The sequence below is a fragment of the Colletes latitarsis genome, chromosome 3, assembly GCF_051014445.1.
Source record: "Colletes latitarsis isolate SP2378_abdomen chromosome 3, iyColLati1, whole genome shotgun sequence".
Classification (NCBI taxonomy): Eukaryota; Metazoa; Arthropoda; class Insecta; order Hymenoptera; family Colletidae; genus Colletes; species Colletes latitarsis.
This window is the reverse complement of record NC_135136.1, coordinates 42,934,287-42,956,886: the sequence shown is the minus strand read 5'-3', so window position 1 is coordinate 42,956,886 and position 22,600 is coordinate 42,934,287. Positions and strand designations below refer to the sequence as shown.

At 42.5% G+C, this 22,600-nt stretch overlaps 1 protein-coding gene across 5 annotated transcripts in view; it reads left to right on the top strand.

The window, feature by feature from the left end:
• Nucleotides 1–22,600, top strand: part of Wdr62 (WD repeat domain 62) — a 74,273-nt gene that overhangs the window by 13,725 nt on the left and 37,948 nt on the right. For all 5 annotated transcript variants that reach the window (XM_076762644.1, XM_076762640.1, XM_076762643.1 and 2 more), the window contains exons 2-3: nt 2,883–2,926; nt 21,221–21,372. In XM_076762644.1, coding sequence (XP_076618759.1) covers nt 21,292–21,372 — 81 coding nt within the window. In that variant the 5' untranslated portion in view covers nt 2,883–2,926; nt 21,221–21,291. The remainder of the gene's footprint in view (nt 1–2,882; nt 2,927–21,220; nt 21,373–22,600) is intronic.

The window sequence follows — 22,600 nt, the reverse complement described above, 5'->3', positions numbered from 1 at the left end:
AAAAATTCTAGAAGGTGTGACATTTTTCGAAAAAAATAAAAATTTCAAATCGTTCTGGAAAAATTATTTTCGGTTGCGGGGGACAAGTACTATCATTTTTGGTCATTAGACATACCCTCGAATTCCTACTCACTTTCGAGAAAAAAATTCTAGAAGGTGTGACATTTTTCGAAAAAAATAAACATTTCAAATCGTTCTGGAAAAATTATTTTCGGTTGCGGGGGCCAAGTTCAATCATTTTTGGTCATTAGACATACCCTCGAATTCCTACCCACTTTCGAGAAAAAAATTCTAGAAGGTGTGACATTTTTCGAAAAAAATAAAAATTTCAAATCGTTCTGGAAAAATTATTTTCGGTTGCGGAGGACAAGTACAATCATTTTTGGTCATTAGACATACCCTCGAATTCCTACCCACTTTCGAGAAAAAAATTCTAGAAGGTGTGACATTTTTCGAAAAAAATAAAAATTTCAAATCGTTCTGGAAAAATTATTTTCAGTTGCAGGGGACAAGTACAATCATTTTTGGTCATTAGACATGCCCTCGAATTCCTACCCACTTTCGAGAAAAAAATTCTAGAAGGTGTGACATTTTTCGAAAAAAATAAAAATTTCAAATCGTTCTGGAAAAATTATTTTCAGTTGCAGGGGACAAGTACAATCATTTTTGGTCATTAGACATACCCCCAAAATCCTACCCATTTTCGAGAAAAAAATTCAGTTCGGGTGGAACTTTAAAGGTTAATAACTTTCTAACAAAGTCTCCATCAATAAATTGGTGTTCTTGATTTTCGTGTTATTTTGGCCTCTAGAATCTCCCATTAAAATTTTTCCTAGGGGTGGCTGAACACCCTGTATATTCGTTATGATTAAATTAAGGGGCTATTGGGAGGAAACGTCGATCGGGTCGGAAGCAGGGACGGAAATTCGTTGGCGAATGTCGTCCATTCGAACGGTGCTTTCGTGAAGATGGATCGGGCTCTCGGTGCTATTTCCAGGGGAAGCTCGACGGCTCGTCGCGGGTAAAAAAGTGTGACGTTAATTAAAGACTTGACATAAATCACGGCAAACGCCAAAATGCTCTTCGCCGTGAAACGACCACGCTCGTGCATTTTCAGTTTCGCGGCAGATCGTCGCGCGAGACGGCTCTATTTTCCGCGAGCGAACATTTGTTCACATTGTCCATTAGCACGTTCGCTGTCTAGGACCCGCATATGGGTCATATCACGACGCTATTGGATACGCCGCTGAGAGACCGGACAGTGAACGCGTTAATCAAATCAAATGACAAACTTTAGATAACATGGAAAATTGATTTCGAACGATTCCGTAGCCTGAAACGGGATAAAAAGTTTAATCCTCGATCGTTTCTCTGTTCGATGCATGGTTAGGTGTGCACGTGGTGCGAGCATACGCTGTTATTTAACGCTGCAGCTATTTCCAGGTGCGTGCATCGTCGGTGTCGAGTGCTACTCGCCGCGACTGCTACGCCACTCACAGAGCCTTTGTATCGCTTAATCTCCTCTCGCTTAGTCCGTCGAAACGAGATATTTTTTCACCGTTACGCCTTTTAATTACCATTTTCGATCCGCGTTTGGTATAATCACGGCCATTTTTAGTTTCTTGGGACTCGGCCAAATCTTTGGCTCGATGGTCTTCTCACAGAGTCGCGAGAAAAATGAATTTCCATAATAGGAGGTTCGACGATAGATTCAGGTGGTCGGGAACTCGTAAGACGAGTCGTTGAAGGAGGATCTGCGACAGTGACGCAACCGGCGCTCGATACTATTGTTTCCTCGTCTTTTCTACAAGCTTAACCATCGACCAAGTATTTTCAAAGTCTTCCGTGCAAGTTTCTACAAAATTGAAAGGCTCGAAAGGGACACAGATGGTAAAGGTTGTTAAGAAAATTAACACGATCACTGTCCATGACCCGTATACGGATCATAGCGCCACGCTTTTGGATACGCCGCCAAGAGACCGGACAGTGAACGCGTTAACTGTTTCGAATTCTACGGAATCGAACGCGATACGCAACGTGTTTCATGGATCTTCGTTTACGTAAGAAGATTCTCCGGAAGGTTATTGGAAATCGAACCATGACGCGATCGAGACTTTGATCTAGACAGTTTCAGTCGTCGTGCATAAATATGTCAGCGTGCAAACGCTTTCTAGGAACGAAGGTTGCAGCACGACGACGTAGTTCGCATAGAAACGGCAAGTAGATATTACGCGATAGTTCGTTACACAAAAGTCCAGGAGTACCTTGCGATTAGAAACGACCTCAAAGCGATATCCGCTCGTTATCTCGAGTAACGCGTTGCAAATGTTTACGTTGATAAGACAGCTGGCTCGCACTTAGCCGGATACGCCTCCTTCGGGCGTTGTTGTTCATCCGTATGGGTCATTCCGTACGATAATCCAACATTTTTTTAACTATTCTCCCTCATTTGCAAGTGTTAGGTGTCGAAACTCGAACTAGCATAATGGGTGTACGATGCGTTTAAATTAAAACGAATACATCTTATTATTTTTACGGCGCACGACGCTCTTAGCTCGTCGCGGCGAGGAAGTGTATCGAGAACGACGCGACGTGTGTGAAACCGTGTCGTGGACTCGGATTTCCTGTTCACCTTGCTAAATGTACCCAGCAGGTCGGCTGATTATCGAAAATGGCAAGAATCCGCACGCTACCGACTCGTTGAAAAGCTCGCGGAAGGACGATCGAGACCCACCATCGTGGGAATGCTTCCTGAATAATCATGATTAGCTACGCGTCTACGTTCTTTCGAACACGCAATAACCGAGTTTTCTAAAACTGTCGACGATGAATCTTTTCCAGTGCATCCAATATTTTAAAGAATATTACAATTTTTGTTGCAGGTTGCGCGGGACGCGGGACGCGGTACTCAAACGGAAACCTTGCGGTGAGTGCACGAAGATTATTTATTCCGGTTTAGCTCCTCCGACAGTTTCCATTTTGGCGTTCATCGATACGACGTCGATGCATCGCTATAAAAATGTCAAGTATCGATATATTTCTCTTGCGTTTTGGCTACGTCTTCCGAACGCAAGGGAAACCATCGAAGAATAATTTCAGCGGTCGTGTCCTTGGAGGTTCGAAGATTTCCCGCGATGCAGCGCTGCAATAATGGCCGCGCTTCGAGGTGTACTTTAATCGACGGAATTACCGATGCCGAAATAATTTCAGTTTCGAGTCCCTGGCAACGTATCCCGTTGCGAGGAGGGCTGCAGGATGGAACGAAAAGGAAGGAAGGAAGGGTCGGGGGAAAAGCGGGTCGATAGTCCCATAAGTTTATATTCCTGTGCGGTCTCTGGCCGCGTGTCCGGTCGTGAAAAATTTATTTGTCTAGCCCCGGGCTCGTAACAGTTTTACAGTCTGACGGAATCCGCCAAATAATTCGTCCCGCGTTTTAATAATATATCCCTGATTCCCAGGATCGTTTTTCTCCGTCTACACTTTGAAACGGTAACTCGACGCTGGAACGTGACGCGCATACCATTTTTTACGGGTTTCCCTCGACGCGAACCACTCGCAATAATCATTCGTATGGAAAATATTTTTTGACGCGTTCGGTGCCCTTGGGGAATCCCTTGGAAACTTGCTTCGTGACAAATTTTACTTTTCTTACGCTTACCTGACCCCCATCATTTTATAATCTACTTGACGTTAAAGTTAGAGAATTTACGAGAGCAACACTAAGCACACGTAAGTTACGTTCTGGCTAGTGTATTATTGAAATTTGGCAAATTAAATCTTTTTGTCCACTCGTTATATAGGGTGTGCGGCCACCTCTGGGAAAAATTTTAACGGGGGATGATTCTAGAGGCCAAAATAAGACGAAAATCAAGAATACCAATTTGTCGATGGAGGCTTTGTTAAAAAGTTATTATCGTTTAAAGTTCCGCCAGTACTGAATTTTTTTCTCGAAAATGGATAGGATTTCAGGGGTATGTGTAATGACCGAAAATGATTGTAATCGACCCTGCAATCGTAAATAATTTTTTTTAGAATGATTTGAAATTTTTTAATTTCGTTTAAAAATTTCGATACCTACTCGAATTTTTTTCTCGAAAATGGATAGGATTTGAGGGGTATGTGTAATGACCAAAAATGATTGTAATCGACCCTGCAATCGTAAATAATTTTTTTTAGAATGATTTGAAATTTTTTAATTTCGTTTAAAAATTTCGATACCTACTCGAATTTTTTTCTCGAAAATGGATAGGATTTCAGGGGTATGTGTAATGACCAAAAATGATTGTAATCGACCCTGCAATCGTAAATAATTTTTTTTAGAATGATTTGAAATTTTTTAATTTCGTCTAAAAATTTCGATACCTACTCGAATTTTTTTCTCGAAAATGGATAGGATTTGAGGGGTATGTGTAACCACCAAAAATGATTCTAATGGTCTCCCACAATCGAAAATAATTTTTCCAGAATGATTTGAAATTTTTTAATTTAATTTTTAAATAACTTCTTAACGAAGCCTCAATCAAGAAATTGATATTCTTGATTTTCGTCTTATTTTGGCCTCTTCCCAAGGGTGGCTGAACACCCTGCATACGCTCGCCTGACGGTCACCTGGTTGTAAAGAAAAGACGATCACCTGGCAGTTTGTTGTGTCTGGAAGGGGTCGACGTGCAGGCACAAGCAAGAAAAGATTCGGATTGCAATGGGGGAGAGAATTAAAGAAAGTGATTGTATTCCCATATAGAGACTTTATTGTAGTTGGAAAATTTCGTTGCAACGACGCTGCCTCTAATTTACTTATCATCGGGAAACGCTATCGCGTTTAGCTCGTTATTCGAGGACGGTAAACCCCGTCGGGTAGGAGGAACGAGGTAACGTCAACATTACCGGGTTTGCTTCAACTCTTTCCACTTGGTCGTAATCTTTGCTCGTCAAACACTCGGTCGGAGAGATACGAAGAGATCTCGTCTCCTTTGCCCGATGAAAAAGAGGGACGCGTTTGGCTGGCAAGCAGACTTTTTCCGCTTCGTTTTTTAAAGGTTCTCTTTAGAGAGCTCGGACCTCCCTCGCAGAGCGGCAACTTGGAATTCGCTGCCTCTGTTTGGTCTTCCGTCGTCGAACAGTTCGCGTCGTGACTCGAGAAAATGAACTGCTTCGCGTGTTTGTTGGCATTTCCGATTAAACTGTGCGTAACGGAGGAAATTTTCGCTCTTTCTGGGACTAGGTATAAACGCGCGATGAAATTAGAGCTGCCTGCCGGTAGTGGAACGATGAAAAATCGTGAAACGCTCGAATAATGTTTAGAAGACGAGGAAAAAGATGGCGAAAGAAAGCGTTTCTCGTTTAATGGAGTCTGCTTCGAGGGGATATATTCTAGTCCAAACAGCAATATTTTATGCCATCTTTGGAATTAAAAAGAAAAAGACAAAACTATAATGCTTTTGTGTTTCATTTTTTCGCGTAAAAGTATTTAAAATTGTTCAAGACACGGTATTCCAATGAAAATGTTTCTATGACAATGGCGCACTTTGCAACTCGAAAAAGCGTATACAAGGTGTTCAGGCATTCGTGGGAAAAATTTTAATGGGGGATTCTAGAGGCCAAACTAAGACGAAAATCAAGAATACCAATTTGTTGATAGAGGCTCCGTTAAAAAGTTATTAACAATCAAATTAAAAAATTTCAAATCATTCTGGAAAAATTATATTTAGTTACAGGGGCCAATTACAATCAATTTTGGTCAATAGACATACCCTCGAATTCCTACCCACTTTCGAGAAAAAAATTCGAGAAGTTGTGAAATTTTTCGACGAAATTAAAATATTTCGAATCGTTCTGAAAAAAATATTGTTAGCTGTGGGGGTCAATTACAATCATTTTTGGTCATTAGACATACCCTCGAATTCCTACCCACTTTCGAGAAAAAAATTCGAGAAGTTGTGAAATTTTTCGACGAAATTAAAATATTTCGAATCGTTCTGAAAAAATTATTTTCTATTGTGGGGGTCAATTACAATCATTTTTGGTGAATAGACATACCCCCGAATTCCTACGCACTTTCGAGAAAAAAATTCGAGAAGGTGTGGAATTTTTCGACAAAATTAAAAAGTTTCAAATCGTTCTGAAAAAATTATTTTCTATTGTGGGGGTCAATTACAATCATTTTTGGTGAATAGACATACCCCCGAATTTCTACCCACTTTCGAGAAAAAAATTCGAGAAGTTGTGAAATTTTTCGACAAAATTAAAATATTTCGAATCGTTCTGAAAAAAATATTGTTAGCTGTGGGGGTCAATTACAATTATTTTTGGTCAATAGACATACCCCCGAATTCCTACCCACTTTCGAGAAAAAAATTCAGTACAGGCGGAACTTTAAACGATAATAGCTTTTTAACAAAGCCTCCATCAACAAATTGATATTCTTGATTTTCGTCTTATTTTAACCTCTAGAATCCCCCATTAAAGTTTTTCCCGGGGGTGACTGAACACCTTGTATACTTATTTTTCTACGGCGTCAATATGCTGATGTTATTACTACTTTTACAATGTCATCGCGTTAATGTCTTTTTTATTAAAGGCCAGTATGGAAATACGTGTGCACGCGTTACGTAAACGACGGATGGGATGTTAAAGTCGCGGATAAGAACTGTTTACGTAAAAGATCGAATATCTGAGATTGAATGTTATGTCTTTCGAATGAGATCGTGGATGCACGATGTACGTGTGGATTCTACGAATGGCGATAGGATAATCGGGTCTGGTTGCGCTTCTAATGAAACTCGCGTTGCAAAATTAAGTAGTAAAAAGTTGTGCGTTGCAAAAATTACATTACACCGGCACGGTCGTGTGTTAATAAAAGTAACGATTAAACTAACAAGAGCATCCTGCGATAGGAATCGAAAGGAAGGAACACGTGGTCGTTTTGGAAACGAAGCAAAAGTCGTCCATCATTTTCCTATTAATCAGAGCGTTAACTGGCGGTACTCGCCGAGGAAAACGAAGTATGCTAATGCTCGTAATATCGTTGAAAAGCGTATTTTCACTGAAAATTATGTTAAATTGTGGTAATGTACGTGGAATCGGAACAGATCGGTGAAATTAATTGTTTCATTCAGAGACACCAGCATGTGCAGGATAACTGCAATTCACCGAACCAAAGCGTCTTCCGTTAGAAAAAATTTCCAGCGAAGCGATTATGTGGTGTTATCTTCTTAAATGTTGTAGTCAAATACGTTCACCGTCCGTGTTCTATATGTGGGTCATATATAATCCACATATGGGTCACGGAGAGTGAACATGTTCAAGACAGAAATCCGTAGAGTGTAGGAAGTAACCGTATTTCAAATAAAATAATTAAAAAGACACGATAAAATGTTGCGCGGTAACCAAGGGTGAAATAAATGAAAATTAAAGTCGTAGAAAGGCTTTGGAAACCGATCCCGATGGACAATTAGCCCGAGACGAGACTGCGGAATTCACCGTGGAATTGCTTCTAACGAAGGACGAGACACGCGAGTCGCGTTGCCAAGTTCAGAGGTCAGGAAACGCGCGCGGAGTGCGAGAAATTGTGATTCGAAAGTCGAGCTCTCGCGTCTAGTCGTAGCGTGAGTCAATTGTTTCGCCCCCATCTCGGTCAATTTCTCGCAATTAGCGCGAGGGAAGTAAGATCGGTCCATTACAGGCAATTAATGCCACGCACTCCGTTGCGCGATGCAATTTCTATAAACGGTGGCGCGTTATATTCGCTGCGTTTTATTTAGTCGGGAGACAGAAGAAATAAACGACGTCTGTTCCGCGGACGGTAATCCGATAATCGTTTAGATTCAACGCGATATCTTGGACGCGTGACGCAAGCCCACGCCGCAATCTTAACGAGCCGCTCGGTCATCGATGATTTCACGCGCAATCAGGAAAAGGAGAATTCTTTTTCTCATTTTTAATACGATACGGTACACAGAATTAGGAAAATTCCATAATTTACATCTATTCTAGCACTTTACCACAATCTTATTCGATCATTAACACGTCGACTGTCTGGACCAAACCCCTCAAATTGTCTACTGAAACGAAACCTTGTTTTTAGACAACTGGAATCTAGAATACTCATAGTTTGTTGTTGAACTTATTTTTATAGATTTTTTAAAATTCAGTTCTATGTATAGATTTATTTCGTTTAACATCTAATCTTGAGAATTAATTGCTTTAGCTTCTCAGTGAAGAACCATGTCACCCATATATGGGTGACGGGGCAGTCAAAATGTTAAAGAAAGAATAATTCTAAAAATGATTGTAAGTTCGCAGCCATTAGCTCGGTGTTACTTGCGACCAAGAATCCTTGGGGAGGATTTTTGGTCGTAAGAAACACCGATTACCAGGTCTCACCACGTGGAGGTTGCTGCGAGTGGAGACCCGAAGGGAGATAGATGGAATCAAAGTTCCATCGATCTCCCTTTTACATTCTTACAAGCTAGATTACTAAACTAGAGAGATAGAAGGAAGCAATGCTCCTTCGATCTTCTAGTTTAGTTGTACCAAGTAATTGTTTCGTTTAAAATGGAATGAAGCTAAATTATGGGATACGCGACGCGATACGACGCGATGCACCATGCAATAGTGCAAGGAGCGAGATGCGCGACACGCGAACCGAGTAACTGGTCAAAAGGGTCAGCTCCGTTGCCTCTTAGCAAGTCCGATCGAAGGGGAAGGGAATCGACGCACCCGACACAGAGGTTCCCCATTTCCCCCAAGCATCCTGTTGGGAGCCAAATGGACCCAACTCGGGACGTCTAACAGAGAGAGGGAGCGTGAGTCGGGGCTACCCTAGACAGGAACAGTCCCTGATCCCCTCTAGGGCCGAAATACCCTTTCCCTTGGATCGTCTCGCCAGAGGACGGCAACTGGCCCTTCGGACGAGCTAAACGGCCGATCACTTGCTTTCTACATCAAAGCAGTGGTGATCGGAACGAGAAACGAGGGAACGAGAAGCTAGTTGGTGAAAGAATTACTTGATACGTACGCGCGTCGAAGCCTAAGACTAAATGTACCAAGTAATTATTTTATTGAAAAAGGAGTGAAGCTAAATTGTGGGATACGCGACGCGACGCGATGCTGAACCGTGCAGCAGATCTTCGGATCGAATCGACACTACCCTTGGTAGATTGATTTCTATTTCTAGAAATCGATCTAACATTGGCAGGCGACTAGATCTTTCGGACAAGCTGGACGGCCGATCACATGTTTCGTTCGACGAAACAGTGGTGACCGAAGCAGGAAACGAGAGAACGAGTCGAGAGAAGCTACTTGTTAAATAATTACTTGGCAACATTGGGAGACGCATACGATAGGGACTTAAAATTAACGTCGAAGCTCAAGTCTAGTCAACTTGAAGCTAAACTACGGACGCTAGAAGGAAACAAAGTTCCTTGATTTAGTTGTACCAAGCAATTATGTGGTTAAAAAGAGGGATGAAGCTAAATCGTGGGATACGCGACTCGACGCGACGCGATGCTGAACCGTGCAGCGGATCCGAGGATCGAACCTACTGCCCTTGCTAACTCGATCTCAACAAGAAAACAGAGAACTGCAACCCCGAGTCGAGGTCTCCATTTCTCCAACGCAACCCGCCGGGAGCCCGAAGGACCCGACTTAGGCTGTCTGACAAAGAGAGAGTACCTGAAACGGGGTCGACTTCCGCTGGAAGGTATGCGTTTCCGCAGAATACGGAAACTCCACACCTTCCAGCGAAGTGCCGTTTTCCCTCAATCAAGCTTACCAAGGGAAGGCGATTAGATCTGTAGGACCAGATACACGGCCGATCACATGTTTCAATCGATGAAACAGCGGTGATCGAAGCTAGAAACGGGGGAACGAGAAAACGAGAAGCTACTTATTGAATAATTGCTTGGTAAAACGCGAAAATATGTAGAATAAAGAAATCTTCGACGTTAATTTTAAGATTCGCGACGAAGCTTAAATCTAATTTACTTGGATCTAAATGTCCCTCGGCGGATGACTCCCTCGGCGGATGAATCCCTCGGCGGATGACTCCCTCGGCGAATGAATCCCTCGATGTCCTTGGAATCGATCTGTAATAGATCTGACCTGGAACAGAAACTAATACTTGTGTTAGTATCATATTAAGGAAATTTTAATAAACCCTATCCAATCTACCTGTGAAATATTCCTACATAGAATACACAAAATATTAATAAATAAAACAATGTCAGTAAAAATATATTAAATACACTCAGTAAAAACGACAGAACAATTTCAGAAATAAAGTCAAAATAAAAATTCAGACTAATTGACAGACGATGCTGAAGAACTTAGCTGACCAGTAAAAATATACGAAATGAGAAACATTTTACCAAATCAGATTCAACTAATACCACAAGTAGTGAAATCGACAAAGCAACCTACTGAACAGTTTGCATTTGCGATTAGTTGACACAACATTTACAATAAGCAACGTTTAAGCAAGAATAAAATAGAGGAACAAACAAATGAAAGCGTGGCAAAACGATAGATTCAAGCCCAGCAGACATTTGAATGTCGAAAGAGAAGTAAGAAATTGGAGATTGAGATATCACTCGCCACTGTGTCGATAGTGGTCAGTGAAACAGATTTTACATCGGACAAACCAAACAAGTAACCAGTAGTAAAATATGGAATGGAACCAGAGAAGTAAAAGCAAGATGTAACCCCATATTCAAGCCCAACAGATGCTTGAAGGTCGAAAAAGAAATTAGACAAGGAAGATCCAGAGCTTGCTCACTTCTTGTCACTACTGGTCACTAGTGGTCAGTATTGGTCAGTATTGGTCAGTAGAGTTGTCCAGTGCTCGGCCTGTGGTCAGCAGTGGTGGGTAAAGGTGGAGCGCTGACCCGCGAGGTTCCGTCACGTCCGCTAGCCTAGAACAGAAAGGGGGAGAGGGAGAAAGTTCGTCACCAGCAGTGTGACTTAGCCGCAGGCAGAAGAGTCGAAGGGGTGGGGACGACCGACCTTGGCGAGTTCACCAATCAATTAACGGTTAACCGTGCCTTTGACCGAAAAATTAATATTCTACGTAAAATGGTATTAAAAACAATTATTTATACAACCCATACTCTCGAGCATTATTTTAACTATTGCCTGATGTTAATTAATAATTGTTGCAAACAATAGGAATGAAAATATGGTCATATTCGAGGAGGCTGAAGGATTCTTTGAATGTCTAACGAGAACCAAGGTCAGACTCGTAAATCACGTACTTCTTTCTTCGACCAAAAATGAATATTTCACGCAAAAGGGTATTAAAAACGATTATTTGTACAACCCATACTTTCGAGCATTATTTTAACTATAGTCTGATGTTAATTAATAATTGTTGCAAACAATAGGAATGAAAATATGGTCATATTCGAGGAGGCTGAAGGATTCTTTGAATGTCTAACGAGAACCAAGGTCAGACACATAAATCACGTATTTGTTTCTTCGACCAAAAATGAATATTTCACGCAAAAGGTTATTAAAAACGATTATTTGTACAACCCATACCCTCGAGCATTATTTTAACTATAGCCTGATGTTAATTAATAATTGTTGCAAACAATAGGAATGAAAATATGGTCATATTTTAGAAAACTGAAGGATTCTTTGAATGTCTAACGAGAACCAAGGTCAGACACATAAATCACGTATTTCTTTCTTCGACCAAAAATGAATATTCCACGCAAAAGGGTATTAAAAACGATTACTTATACAACCCATGCTATCGAGCATTATTTTAACTATTGCCTGACGTTAATTAGTAATTATTGCAAACAGTAGGAATGAAAATATGGTCATATTTTAGAAGGCTGAAGATTACATTGCCTGGTAAAATCACGTAAACGATTTATACGATCGACGATGCTTGGCTCGTCGTCGAAGGGGAGCTTCGGTTCTTTTCACCTCTCGCGTTTATTTTAACCATGCGAAGAGCCGACGACGAAGAGGTGCAGCAGCTCGTTGGCTCGCGGGTCACGTTCCTCGTCTCGTCTCGTCTTTGACAATGCGGCTGCACGACAGAGACCGGTCATCGCGTCCAGCTAACGTAGATTCGCCGTCCGAGCGGAAAGTCCATTCGCCATCGCGCCTCCTATGGGACCTTGGCAGTGACAAACTGTGCGACCACCGTATGGCTTTCGCGTGCCTCGTTTTTTCGACTTGTTTGGGTCAGCCAGACTGCGAGAGTCTCCTGAAATTCTTTGTTCCGCGTTGAATCGCGCCGGGTCAACGAACTTCACCTGCTGGACGTTTCTTCCATGACAGTACTATCGACCTTCTGGCTGTTGACGGTAGTAGAATTTTTGGTCGATCGACCCTTTACTCTACGATTACTTCCGCCAAGGCGAGAAACGTGCTCGTACCTTTTGAGAATGTCGTTTATTTTTCCAAGTGCAGGTCGCGTGTATGGAAAGAAGGATAAAAGTTTTCACGAGCGAATAAATTGCGCGCGGTTGCGTTTTACAAACTAGAACAAACGAGCTCGGATGAAAGGCGCTAAGCTAACCAAGTGTGTAGTTAGCCACTCGACTGGCAATCGTTCTCCCCTATCGGACCTTGGCAGTGACAATCAGCCATATGCTCGGATATCTCTTTATACCATGGTGGTTTCTCTGCCATATCACCAACGAGAGATTTACTTCCTCGTTACGCAACGAAACGGTTACGCCTCTCAACGCGCAGTTTTAACGTTAAAGTTCTGTGTTCATAAGCAAAGGTAGAAGAAAATCGTCCGATCGGAAAGTTTTGCACGCCACTGTGCATCTAGGCGCGTGACAAAGCGTGAGAGAATGATACAACGACCTGCACGAGCAGCTGCCCGAGAAATTCCGCGGTCGTTTTATTCCTGCGACTTTTCCGCGAATTTTCTTCTCCTTTTCGCGTCGACTGGAAAAACGGTTCGAACGTTGGTCGCGTGGCCGAAAATAAAGCGTCTCGGAAGCTTTGTCGGAGAATTTTCATCGAGAATAGGTTTGTCTATTGGTTGTTGGATCGGTTCAGCGTTACGGCTCGAGGAAAGAAGCTGCGAGGTGTATTCGATCATCGATGCGACCCATTATCTAATTAATTATGCCACAGATTAACGGGGAACAAATTAATTCAACGCGCGACGTAATTTATTTCGCATTGTCCCGTAATTGGTGGGCTGAATGAAAGAGAAAGCTTTCCGTGAATCGCGGCACAGCGATTGAAGAGGGAATGCAAATTATTCTCGGGATCCTTCGCCTTATTTGTCACGTCGATAGATTTAACGAACCGGGATATAGGTAAAATGAACTCGCTGCGTAACAATGGCGTACCTAATCGTCGATCGTGAAATTAAACTGCTTTAAAATCGAAACGTTCTATGTCGTATCAAAAGATATTTTAATCGGTAAAATACGGTTGAACAAAAAGTGCATTGTGTCGCGTTAAACTAGAAGACGATTCGTTTCTGAGAGAGCTGTGAAGAGAGTCTTAACGAACGTAGGTGGATAATGATTGCAATTTTAACCGCGACGGATTTGTGGTTCATAAAATGACGAGTTCAAGGGTAAACGAATGGACGACTCTTGCACGTTCTTCTTCTTTCGACTGCATTTGTGTTGTAAGTCAACCTTTAAGGGGTTTGGTAACTCTAAAATTTTGAAAAATTCGCTATTTTGTTTTTGCTGAAAATTTAGAGCCTCGAACAATGACGTATATCTGCGTATATCAAACTTTAAATGCATTTTCCTCGGAACTATGTTCTACAAAAAGGTGTGCAGAATTACTCCAGTTCTAATTAATCAATTGCTTTGAAAATTTACAGTTATCTTTACTATCATATTTATTAAGCATTGACGATCCGTTTTTTTAAAAATTGTCTAATAATTCTGCAAAATATTAGTAATAAAAACTCGATTTTAGGTTTCAAATATCTGCCATATTGTTCATTTTTATACAAACTGAAATGTCTCATCGTCAATGCTAAGGACTTTTATCATAGTTAATGAAATATTTCGACAACCATTTTACCAGAATCCTGCACACCAGTTAGGCATCAAAAAATGAAGTGGCTTAAACATTGCCAAGGGTTTTTTTCAATATTTGTTATACCTAAATACAGTGCAAAGTCTCAGGATAATTCACTGCTTATTTCTTCATTGTAGCTTAAAAAATCGCCTTGTTTTCCATACCGTTAGAGTTACCTAACCCCTTAAGCGTAATTACTTATCTACGGTGCGACACACGGAAGGTAGACGGCGCCTTTTATCGTTCGGACGGTAGCTACGATAAGGTGACGCCACGATAATACGAGGCACTCTAAAAAATCGTTATGTAAAACGATAATATGTTCGATACGGTGCACGATTGCACCCAGATTCGAGGTCGATTTTTCAATTGGTCCGCCGACCGAGGAAAACACGGCGGGGAAGCACGCCCTAAATTGTGTCCTTAAGTCCAATACGATACGCGATTGCGGCACGTGATCTAATCTCGTCGTCGGAAAAGTCGCTTGGTTCCGCTTCGTCCGGATTCGAGGCACCACGGTTAAATCGATTTCCGATCGAGTTCGTTCGTTTTTCGTCTTTTTCCCCGGTGCTTCGCGAAGCCTTTTTGGGACAACGGGAAAGATGCCGGGATTGAACGTCGCGGCGCGCATACAAGCTGACCCGTTTTCCGTAAAAGCTCATTTCCTACGAACAAAGGCAACGTCGAAGCATAAGATCGATCGATCCGAAGGATCAGGCAGTGAACGAGGTACCTCCAATGTTCCCTTGCAATTCGTTCGATGGTCAGTTGACGGTATACTTATAGAAATTTCGAGTCGTTCGGAGAATTAGAACTGAGAATTAGACGTCGAGAATCGCGTCGTGTCCTTTTCTACGTTCGGCTTGCGACTTTCTGAGAACTTAACCTTGCTTTTCTAACTGCCGGACGAAGCATCGATCGATCTTTAGCGCAGAATTGCAACGGTAATCGTAATTGACGGAGGTCTCCTCGTCGCGAAAGAAAGGATCGATTGTTCGAATCGCTCGAGGATCGCACGCATCTAGGTGAAACGATATACCGCTCGGCAATTCGTTTGTTACCTTCTCCGACGACGGTAGGTCATTACGATTCTCACGCTCCCTTTACGACATTTAACTGTACGCGTTGTCGACAGCGGAACACTGCAAGTTCCCATTCTGTTTCTAGAAGTACGCGAAACCAGCGACGACGGGATAGTAAATCGCGCTCGTTCGAATCCAGCTCTACGTGCTTTGTCAGCTCGCGATTAATGCGTCGATGATTTTTTCGCCGCTAGAGAAACATCGTTAATTGGCATCGAGAGTGCACGGTAATTGGGAATAGGACTATGGAGAACGTGGGACTGTTTCTTCGATCGAGTGTGTCACGCCCGGAATCGCTCGATCGCAGTTCGTTGCGTCATTTCGATTTTCTCGCTAATCCTCGATCCTGGGACTAAGCGAGTATGGAAGCGTTAAAAATTGTTATAAAACGCTCGAAACCGCCGTATTGAATCGTGTGGTAAACCGATAACGAGAAGCATTCACGTGCAAGCGAATTGGGTCAGTCGGTTCCGGTTCCGGTTCCGGAGAACGGTAAAAGGCTCATCCAGCAGTGATCTCTCGCTACCTGTTGTGTTGTTAGCGACTCCTTCGACGCGTCTCACCCTTTGGCGGTACATGAAACATTTTTTAGATTTTCGTTCCAACAGGTGCAGTTTTGTAGTCCGCCAAACTTGCCATCCGCGTTTCGATCGGTCTACGAAACTCGCTCGTTAACCTTTCGTTCGCAGTAAATATTGCAATTGCATTGTTATTGTACGCTACGCCTTCATTCTCGTCTCTTGGCGTGCGTGTTACGTAAACAGGACTCGTATACTCGCCACAATATTTCTATATTTAGCGCCGTTATGTCACGATATGCTATGCATGGTGCGACTACTTTTTTCGATCGCGTTCGTCCAAACTTTGTCGTAGTCGTTGCTATTTTTAGATACCCCGAGACAAGGTCTCTTTTTGCGGAAGATTTCAACTATTTCTGACGTACAAGATTTAGAAAATTTAATCGAGTGTTTAGGTACGCGTTTCGATCGAGAAAGAATCCCCTCTGGGTCCGGTAAGCAGAATGACCGCGCGTGGAGGAGGTTTTCGAGCGACGCCATTAACGCGTTGAATGAGATTAGCAGCGCGTAAAACCATATTTCGTGTTTATGGTTGCGTTTCCTTTCTGTGCGTACACGTACATCATTGTACGCAACGTTTAACGCGAAATTGATGTACACCATTTAATTACCATTTGACGTCTCGGTATTTTTACATCACGATATTCTTTGGAAGCTTACTCCTTCCGAACATAACCTCTATGCCTGAAAACAATGAAAGTACTCGGAGGTTCTGGTGCTAAGCGGTTCATTTTCTTTTCTTTAGATCATCGTCGTGGTTTTAGTCTGTAACGTTTGTGGGACAGGGCATCTCATCGCCGTCGTCGGATTAGCTGTAACTCGAATGGAAATGTGCCAGAATTCGTGCTAATGCGGGACTGATTCACGAACTAGGCCGTCGGACATTATCTCTAGTAATTAAAGTCACACTGACTCTCTCTCTCTATTGTACACACGATCGAATCGAAACGAAAATTCTATTAAAATTAATTTCTCGATTTCTCGAAATCCATCGTCGACGTCGAAACTTAACCACCCAATATATTCAGCCACCCTTGGGAAAAATTTTAATGAGGGATTCTGGAGGCCAAAATAAGACGAAAATCAAGAATACCAATTTGTTCATGGAGGCTTTGTTAAAAAGTTATTAACGTTTAAAGTTCCACCCCTACTGAATTTTTTTTCTCGAAAGTGGGTAGGATTTCGGGGGTATGTGTAATGACCAAAAATGATCGTAATTGACCCTTGCAACCGAATATAATTTTTTTAGAACGATTTGAAACTTTTTAATTTTGTCGAAAGATTTCACACCTTCTGGAATTTTTTTCTCGAAAGTGGGTAGGATTTCGGGGGTATGTGTAATGACCAAAAATGATCGTAATTGACCCTTGCAACCGAATATAATTTTTTTAGAACGATTCGAAACTTTTTAATTTTGTCGAAAGATTTCACACCTTCTGGAATTTTTTTCTCGAAAGTGGGTAGGATTTCGGGGGTATGTGTAATGACCAAAAATGATCGTAATTGACCCTTGCAACCGAAAATAATTTTTCCAAAACGATTTGAAATTTTTTTTTTCGCCGAAAAATTGAGGCACCTACCCCCTGTCGATTTTTCTTAAAAATACCTTTTTCATTTTTAGCAATTTTATTTGACACTCTACAGAAAAGTTGTCTAATACTTTTTTGTAGGTACCGTGAGCTCTACTTCGGAAAAAAGTTTCATGGAAATATATTCACTATTGTAGGAGTTATGGCTGTTTGAAAATTGGACTATTTTTATGGGGTTTTTCTCATTTTGCGGGGTCAAGGACCAACTTTTCGAATATTTTTACAATTTGTACATATTCTACACTAAAATACGCGTAGTTTGCTTTTTTAAACATTAAAATCGTCCAATCCGTTCAGAAGTTATGACGTTTTAAAGATTCGCATGAAAATTCGGGTTAACATTTCTGGCCAGAAATGATATTTTTGGTAAGGAATTTTTTTCTCGAAAGTGAATAGGATTTCGGGGGTATGTATAATGACCAAAAATGATCGTAATTCCCCCCTGGAACTAAATATAATTTTTTTAGAATGATTTGAAAAATTTTATTTTCACCGAAAAATTTCAGCACCTCCCCGATTTTTTTTCTCGAAAGTGGATAGGATTTCGGGGGTATGTATAATGACAAAAAATGATCGTAATCCCCCCCTGTAACTAAATATAATTTTTTTAGAATGATTTGAAAAATTTTATTTTCACCGAAAAATTTCAGCACCTCCCCGATTTTTTTTCTCGAAAGTGGATAGGATTTCGGGGGTATGTATAATGACCAAAAATGATCGTAATCCCCCCCTGTAACTAAATATAATTTTTTTAGAACGATTTGAAAAATTTTATTTTTACTGAAAAATTTCAGCACCTATCCGATTTTTTTTCTCGAAAGTGGATAGGATTTCGGGGGTATGTGTAATGACCAAAAATTATTGTAATTGACCCCCATAACCGAAAATAATTTTTCAAATTATTTTTATTATTTTATTACAAATTGGTATTCTTGATTTTCGTCTTATTTTGGCCTCTAGAATCCCGCATTAAAATTTTTCCCAAGGGTGGCTGAACACCCTGTATGTTAGATTTCTCCGATCCTGTCTCGAGCATGCAAACGCGCTTCGGTGAAAACGCAAACGAAACATAACCACTTTCTTAGGACACGTACAAGTACCAGGTCGATGAAGCAATCGTACCTGTTCTGGGTCTCCCACGCGATCTAAGCGTCGTCGTGGGACTTTTTTTTTAACAGAAATCGTACGCTTTGATTGCAAAACGAATTTCGCCAAGCTTTCAACGAAGTCGTTTGCTATTTGCTGGACCGAACACGTTGCGTTCCGCGTGCATCCCGTCGCGAGGCTGGCTACTTCTTGAAATGTATCGTTTCTATTGGTAAAAAAATTGGGTCGATCAAACAGCGAGGGTCACGCCATGGGACCGGACCTCTCCTCGTTAGTTACCATCGATCAACTCTCGTATATATTTGAATTATCTCGTGCGCTAAATACCATGTTTGTGTTCGCATCGAAATTAATAGACCACTATTATTTGGCCTAGCGAATCGAATAAATGCTCGGTTGGCTGGTATCTGGTACGACGACCTGTCTCTTGAACGAAAAGAATAGACACTTCGGTGATGCACCATTTACCATGAGGGACGTGGTTTCGTTACGGGTATCGAGCGACGATAGCCATCGATGACATTCCGATCGAAGGCCGTCGATAATCGTCGTCGACTCCACCCTGCGTTTGTCATTGAGAAGGGTAAACGAAAGACGAATCTTTATTTTTATTCTCGACCGAAATATGCGTAAAGATTTCAGAAGATTCGTGTATTTGGTATACGTGTGTCGATAACCTCCCAAGCGTAACAGAATCCCAAAACTCTTCGTAGCTTCTGGTACGCGAAAAGGTAGTTTCTGATCGTGTGCCAAACGCGAGGATAAATTACCGGTTTCGTACTCGTTATATCCAGGAGGTAACCACGCGCCAAGTTTTACCCTTACGCGAGGAAACTATGATCATCGAACCGCCGTAGAAAGGACCAACGTCCCGCCATTTTCTTCCCGCCATTTCCCCGAACACAGTCCGAATGAGTGGCGAAGCGCAGTAATTTTGATCGAAATGCCGCAAGCTCGTCCCTTAAATTTCTAAGCATTTGGTCGAAGGCCAAGACCTCTTCGAGCAGTCGAAATTCGTCGACATCGGATATGTATTAATGGATAAACCTCATCAACAGTCTGTTAAAGATGCGTTTAACGACGCCGACGGCGGTTCGCGTTCCGACGTTCCCGGCTTTGCAGCTCATAAATCGCGTCGACAACGAACCCAGCATCGCATCCACTAAAACGCGTCCGGTAATTGGCTGCGGTTGTTCTTGCTTTTAAGATGCGTTCGTGTACTCGTTTTGTCAACTCGATCTCGAATTTTCATCATTTCCCTAACGAAAACTAAATTTCGATATTTTTCTACCTTCGAAATGGTTGGAAACTTATACGGAATTCCTAACCTCTTCGTTGGGATGCGATCGAGAAGTGTTTGCAGATGCCTGTAAACCCTGTGTGCTTTAGATTTAAAATGTTTTTCGCGTCGTCGATCTCTCTCGGATTGAATCTTGAGAATTTCTGGAAAGCAGTCTCGTCGGCCATTAGCTGCTGACAGGGCTGTAAGAAACGAGGGGGTTAATATCGTGCTTTATTGATTTCGCGTCATGCTAAACTGCTCTCTGGCACTGCCGGAAGCCATATTCGTGTCCCTTCTTTCAGTTGCCGTAGCACGAAACTTTTCTTGTGGTTCACGGTCGATGTTTCTGCCCGTCCAGCATGAAAAGTCGACTAAATTAATTAAAAACTTGAACGCGCGGCCCGGATACAAATTTCTTATCCCCGTGCACAAACGCTTTTCTACGCGAGTAAAAGCCAGTTTTTTCCGTTTTGTTTTTTGCATCGCGCGAAAGCGGCTCGAGCGAGCGCGATAAAACTTGAATTTAACCGTCAGGATAGGCTCTTAAGATCGAAACTATACGACGTCGCAAAATTTTAAGCGACAATAATTGGTATATATAAATGATAAAATTATAGTTCTTATGGAAGGATGTGAAATGAGCGAAAACAAAATCTTGTTATCCTTAATGTTTATTCATCGCTTTCCACAACTGTTAACAAATACTTCTTACTCGCTATACACGTATAAATTTTTATCTACGGAACGTAGGATTATTCTGGAAAGAGTTAATGACCGCTGAGACGGTCGCGAACTCTTGAAGGGCGAGATGTGTCTTGTGGTGTGGTTCATGGTGTCAAAGCCATAGCAGGTGACGTAACCGAGGTTATACTGCGTCGTTGCGTTGCATGGCGTCACGTTTCGGGCCTTCTGTATTCGCTTTAGTTCCTCTTTCAGCCGCGGAGCAAGCTGGCGCGCCCTTTGACCAAATCGTTCGTGTTCCTTGCGTTACTAAACGCACAGTTGCTTTCCATAATCGTTGCCTGACCGTATTGGTATACTTTTACTATAAAGAAAGACGAATTCCCGACGCTGGACTGCTTAGACAGCAGCGATTCTTATCTACGCAATGTTCAGAGGCGTTAGCAAGGGAAATCGAGAGGCGAGGTCGACATTCGAAGAATCTTCTCCGTCGAGGTAGCTCCCGGTACCTGTTCGTGCATTACCTTCCGTTAACTCCCGTACATACCGTTATCCATTCCTTGCGTTTGCAACCACCAGCTGTGCCGGTCGATCTGGAATTCGCGTAGGTCTCGATCTCCCACGATCGCTCGGAGCGACCGGTCGCGAGCGTGCTCGCGCGCGCATACACCTTTACTCTTACTTTCGCCCAACGACCTGCTATTTATTGCCAATCGAGTCGCAGATATTGACCCGATTTTTTTTCACTCGGATTGCTTCACGATTATCGCGTCAGGATATACCGATAACCGGCGAATTCGTTTCCTTCGAAACCCGTACGACGATCGAACAGTTAACCTATCTTTTACGTACAAATTTTAACTTAATTCGTTTTATTTTCAGAACATGAAGTGAGAGAATCGAATCTCCTTCAGGGATGAAATCCTGACGAGAGAACAAAGTTTACCATCACGATGGATCCACCAGTTACGAGCAAGGTTCTTCGGGCTCCTAGCCTGAAGAGAGGACAGGAGAACGTCAGGATACAGGACAGGGTGAGCATCGTGAACAGCTAATTTAAACCGGATTGTATCAATCTGATAAGGATAGAAGTGCAAAAATTGCAACTAGCTTTTTTGGGGGTGAAATGACTCCGTGATATCGGTGCCCCTGTGGTTTGAGTTTATTTAAAGCCCTTGTTGCTCGTGTCATGGATCATTGGTTACCAATCATCGAGCTCGTCGTGGGTCGTTGGTCACCAATCAAAGCTGTTTTAAGCGTACAGATTCGATTGGTGATCAGTGACCCACGTCGAGCTTGGTGGTTGGTAACCAATGATCCGTGACATGAGCACACGCGCCTTAAATAAACTCAAATTACGCAACGAACCATAATCGGTGCGTCGTTTGACCCCTGAAGAAGCCAACTATCATGTTGGCGAAACGACGAAACCATATACCATCGTAAAGAATTGATAAATAATGGTTCTCCGACACTTATCGCGTATCTGAGTTTCCGACGGGAATACATATTTCGATTCCACCGCCGCTTATTCCGCTCAATCGAACGTTCGATTCGACATAGAAAGCAACAGAGCCGAATGCTCGACAAACGCAAGTTCTCCGTAGCGGATCGCAAAGGCAGCTGACGTCGTCGAAGACAATAGCCGCGGCTCAACCGTGTCGAATTCTCGTTGCGCGCCGGATGCATATTATGCATCCCTGTCGATGCAGCAGCCAGCCCCGGATTGACGTCACGGCGATTCTCCTTTTTTCGAGGACCCGTTCTCCTCCGTCTGGATCGGTCTCGGTGGTTCCTCGCAGCGTGCGTACGCGCATGCGTGTCGGTCCGCTGCCAGCCCGCATTCCGCGTCCAACCACTTCTCGACGAGCTCTTCACGACGCTACAACGCGTTCGATTCGAAGAAAATTCACCGGTTCGCCTCTGTACTACTTTCCCTCTCGACGACGTTCCTCGTCGCGGTTCGAATCAAGGTGCGTGTTCACTAGCATTCCTAAACTGTTCGTCCTTGAATTTTAAAATCTATAGGATTTTAAGACTGTACGTATGCCTTGTCCAACGAGACGAGGCAACGTCTCCGAGCCATTTCGAACAGCCCATTCGCGACTGATCGATCCGTTCGAACAAGTGGTCGTCGATAAACGTACGGTCTTCGTTACCAGCTGGTCCGTGGTCTTAAAGGCTACGGCGACAGGCGCTCCCTGTCAGTTTACTCGAGCACTACTGCTTCTTACATTGCTAGGAAACATGAATCGAATAGTG